This window comes from Poecilia latipinna, unplaced genomic scaffold (assembly GCF_001443285.1).
Source record: "Poecilia latipinna isolate Pla-1442-1.1 unplaced genomic scaffold, P_latipinna-1.0 Scaffold1865, whole genome shotgun sequence".
NCBI classification, from domain to species: Eukaryota; Metazoa; Chordata; class Actinopteri; order Cyprinodontiformes; family Poeciliidae; genus Poecilia; species Poecilia latipinna.
In genome coordinates, this window is record NW_015114481.1 from 125,341 (window position 1) to 129,709 (window position 4,369).

The 4,369-nt window shown below is 41.2% G+C and overlaps 1 protein-coding gene across 1 annotated transcript in view; it reads left to right on the plus strand.

Annotated features, from left to right (window-relative positions):
- neb (nebulin) overlaps positions 1-4,366 on the plus strand; it is a gene marked incomplete at its 3' end in the record, with an annotated part of 35,663 nt that extends 31,297 nt beyond the window's left edge. The window contains exons 49-61 of the mRNA XM_015014938.1: positions 335-538; positions 658-762; positions 928-1,035; positions 1,129-1,440; positions 1,526-1,729; positions 1,839-1,943; positions 2,058-2,165; positions 2,250-2,561; positions 2,646-2,750; positions 2,872-2,970; positions 3,079-3,180; positions 3,275-3,382; positions 4,205-4,366. Coding sequence (XP_014870424.1) covers positions 335-538; positions 658-762; positions 928-1,035; positions 1,129-1,440; positions 1,526-1,729; positions 1,839-1,943; positions 2,058-2,165; positions 2,250-2,561; positions 2,646-2,750; positions 2,872-2,970; positions 3,079-3,180; positions 3,275-3,382; positions 4,205-4,366 — 2,034 coding nt within the window. The remainder of the gene's footprint in view (positions 1-334; positions 539-657; positions 763-927; positions 1,036-1,128; positions 1,441-1,525; positions 1,730-1,838; positions 1,944-2,057; positions 2,166-2,249; positions 2,562-2,645; positions 2,751-2,871; positions 2,971-3,078; positions 3,181-3,274; positions 3,383-4,204) is intronic.
- Positions 4,367-4,369: the final 3 nt, after the last annotated feature.

Below are 4,369 nucleotides of genomic sequence, written 5' to 3' on the forward strand. Positions count from 1 at the left end.
AAACTGGTTCAAATGGATAATGCTACACTTATCAGATTTTGATTTGTAAAAAATGTTAAAACCCATCTATTGAGAGTGAATACATACTGTACTGTGAATACTCTTTTCATCTAGTATTTATAAATGTATATTAATAATTGTTCCACTTCAAAATTGTACAGGCTTATCACATAAAATCCAGATAAAACACTTTAAAATGTGTGGTTGTGACAAATACTTAAAGAGATATAGAAGGGGGGTTTATTTAAGCTTGAACAACACTACATTTCTTAATTTGAGTATTTATTTGTCTAAGAGTTAGTCCAACTCAGGTTTTTGCTCCCCGCTCACATAGGCTGTGTACAAGGCCGACATGGAATGGGTCAAGGGAATGGGATGGGTGCCAATTGGGTCGCTGGATGTGGAGAAAGCCAAGAAAGCAGCAGAGATCCTGAGCGACAGGAAGTACCGGCAGCATCCCAGCCAATTCAAGTTCACTGCCAAGACATCAGATATGCCATATGCTCTGGCGCAAGCTAACGCCCAGACTATGAACAAGGTACAAAAAAAAGCTAAATTTAACCATTTCTTTTTATATAAAGTTTTATTCTCTTAAGAAAACTACTTAATAAGGAAAATTTGGTTTTTAATACACATTTTATGTAATAAATTTGACAGAAAGCGTACATCGAGGCCTGGGAGAAGGACAAGCTCAACCTGCACATCTTACCTGACACTCCAGAGATCCTGCTGGCAAAGCAGAATAAACTCAACACCAGTCTGGTAATGCAATGTTTTTCTTTTAGTCGTTTGTTGTTGTTTTTTCAACATAATTAAATAATTATTTACTCCAAAGATCATTACCAAATGTGTAGATCTTTATATGTATTTGGTTTTTAGCACAAAGTGAACGGGACGCGACATCATCGCTTTTTGTTTCTTCCACAGAAATATTACCGTGAAGGTTTTGTCAATGCCATCAACAAGGGCTACTTCCTCCCCAAAGACGCCATTTCTGTCATCGCAGCCAAAACGTCCCGCGACATCATCAGCGACGTAAGTTTGTGTCACAAACATTTTCTATGTAAATGGTTTCACCTGACACAAGAACTCATGGAGATACTTTTTTTTTTTTTTTTTTGGTTTTAGTACAAATACAAGGCTGGTTTCCGCAAGCAGTGCGGCCACCACATCGGTGCTCTGAGCGTTAAGGACGACCCTCTGCTCATGCTGGCCGCTCACGTGGCCAAGATCTCCAGCGACAACATCTACAAGAAGGACTTCAACAAGACCAAGACCAAGTACAACCTCCCAGTGGACATGCTGACCATCGAACTGGCCAAGAAATGCCAGGTCCAGGTCAACGACTTCAACTACAGGACTCGCCTGCACCAGTGGACCTGCCTGCCCGACTCCAACGACGTGGTCCAGGCCAGGAAGGCCTACGACCTGAAGAGCGATGTGAGCACATGTCATAATTAAGCCAATTCATGAATGAAAAGAAAATCACCCATAAAACCAACGTATATGTTGTTGTTTTTTTAAGGCTGTTTACAAAGCGGATATGGAGTGGCTGAAAGGCTGCGGCTGGTCTCCCCATGAGTGCGTGGATGTGGTGAAAGTTAAAAACGCCCAGGCTGTTCTGAACGAGAGACTCTACCGCCAGCACCCAAGCACCGTCAAGTTCACCAGCGTTGTGGACCTCCCAGCTATCGTCCTGTCCAAGCAAAACGCTGAAAACCTCAGCGATGTGAGTCGGAAAGCAGATTAAAACTGAAAATTTGTACAAATATCTGTGCAAATGAGAACTTAATAAAGCCTTTTCTTTCTCTCTCTCTCTCTCTCTCTCTCTCCAACAGAGGAAGTATAGGGAAGTTTGGGACAAAGATAAGCTCACCATTCACATCCCACCTGACATTCCTCCTTACGAGCTGGCCAAGGCCAACGCCATCACTATCAGCAATGTAAGTTTGTGCCGACGTCCTCGCTTTGAAAATAACGCACCGGTTTTGATCTTATTTAAATTGCCTCCTGGTTTGAAAGTGACGCCTTATAATCATTTGTTGTGCTCTGTGCAGAAACTGTACACACAAGCATGGGACGAGCAGAAGGCCAAAGCCTGCCACGTCAAGGAGGACGCCATATCTGTGCTAAAAGCTAAAGCCTCCAGGGACATCATTAGTGATGTAAGAGAGAAGAAAATCGCCCTACATCTGTAAAGTAGGCTTTTTCTTTTTTTTACTAACTTCCTTTAATTTTTTTGCTTTTAGTACAAGTACAAGGAGGGATACAGGAAGCAGGTTGGTCACCACATCGGTGCCCGCTGCGTCCAGGACGACCCGCTCATCATGCTGGCTCTGAATTCAGCCAAGATCGCCAGTGACGCTCTGTACAAGAAGGATTTCAACAAGTCCAAGACCAAGTTCAACCTCCCTGTGGACATGCTGACCCTTGAACTTGCCAAGAAATGCCAGGTCCAGGTCAACGACTTCAACTACAGGACTTACCTGCACCAGTGGACCTGCCTGCCGGACTCCAACGACGTCGTCCAGGCCAGGAAGGCCTACGACCTCCAGAGCGATGTGAGTTACCGGAGATGCTTTTGGAAAGTGTCCATTTGTTATTTTATCACTACCTGCTTTAATTAAATGAATTTTTCCCTCTAGGCTGTGTACAAAGCTGACATGGAGTGGATAAAGGGCTGTGGGTGGATACCACACGAGTGTGTAGATGTTGTAAAGGTGAAGCATGCACAGAAGATTCTCGCTGATGTAAGTTTTACACACAACCACCCTCAAACCACCTTAAATATGTTCCACGTTACACGCATACTAAGTTAAAAGGTACTTCGAGGTCGATATGTTTTAGATTTAATCTTGCTTTTGTTCACAGAGAGGCTACCGGGTCAAGCTGGACGAACAGAAGTTCACTGTTCCCACCGATAGAGTTGACTTGGCCTGCGCCAAGAATGCTGCTGAGGTCTTAAACGAGGTAACATTTTTTCTGTTTTGTGAATTTGTTTTAATGCTTCGTTTAAAATTCCATTGCAGAGACGTCGCAGTGTCACATATGTCTTGTTTTTTGTTTCGTTCTTCTCAGGCCAAATACCGCGAGGCTTGGCACCAGGATAAGACCAATTACTCTTTGGTCGACACTCCCGGTCTCGCTACGGCCAGAGAGGTCGCTAAAAATATCCACCCGGTAAGGTTTGTCACACGTTTCAGTTCGAGCTCACTTTAATTTTCTACCGTTTCTGGATTCATGTATTTGTTTTTCCCGTCTTTCCTTCATGCAGAAACTGTACACTGAAGCATGGGACAAGGTGAAAGCCACTGGATACTTCATGCCTGGAGACGCCGTACCGATTCAACAGTGCATCAATACGACTAAAGTGCAGAGTAAGGTGAGTGGAGGGAGTTTATTTCACACAGGAAGAGTTTGTACAGGAATTGGTGTTGGTATGGAGAAATTAGGTACACGTCTGCATCTATAACTTATTGTTTGTAATTGTAGTTTAACATTTTGGTTACATGTAGATATAAAGAACATACCTTGTTCATGTAACTGAGAATAGAAAAACCCAACAAAATCTGATTACTTTGTTTATTCAAAGTTTATTCTGAAAGATAGAAAAATAATTCACATTTTTGTGACTCTTAACTTGATGATTATAGCAACATGACTGGATTTCACAAATTAAAGGATTTAAAGAAAAAGTTTGAGGTTTGAGATTCTAACTTAATGTTACGTTTTTCATTTTAAAGTTGCTCATATGTGGTTTTTCAGGGGCGCCTTCAATCAAGCTGCTGCTTGTGACCACGAGGTTACAAAGTAATATAAATAAAACAGAAAATGACGGAATAAACTACATGCAACTTTAAATATTGACAAATTATAATAATCTTATTGCATGTGTTTTCTTTTCCAGCTCTGTTTATTGTTATTTTAAATTTTTTTATATTCATTCACCTTAATTTGAATCTGCATTTACCTTTAATTTGCTGCTGGTGCACACAATAAAATATATTTCTATTGTATTGAATTGTATTCTTTTCTTTCAAAGATTAGTTGAATTTTTTTATATTTATCATGAGATGTGATTTTTGCTGCAATAGATTCCAACTATCGATGTAGTTGTGCTAAAATTGATGACTTACAGTTATCTTCTGTTTACTGAAAACAAAATGAGAATAAGAATGTTTTTTTGTTTTTTTTTATCTTGTAGCACAAGTACTTAGAGTCGTACCGCAAGCAGGTCGGCCACCACATCGGAGCCCTGAGCGTCAACGACGATCCTCTCATGGTTTTGGCCATAAACTCAGCCAAGATCGCCAGCGACGCTCTGTACAAGAAGGACTTCAACAAGTCCAAGACCAAGTACAACCTCCCA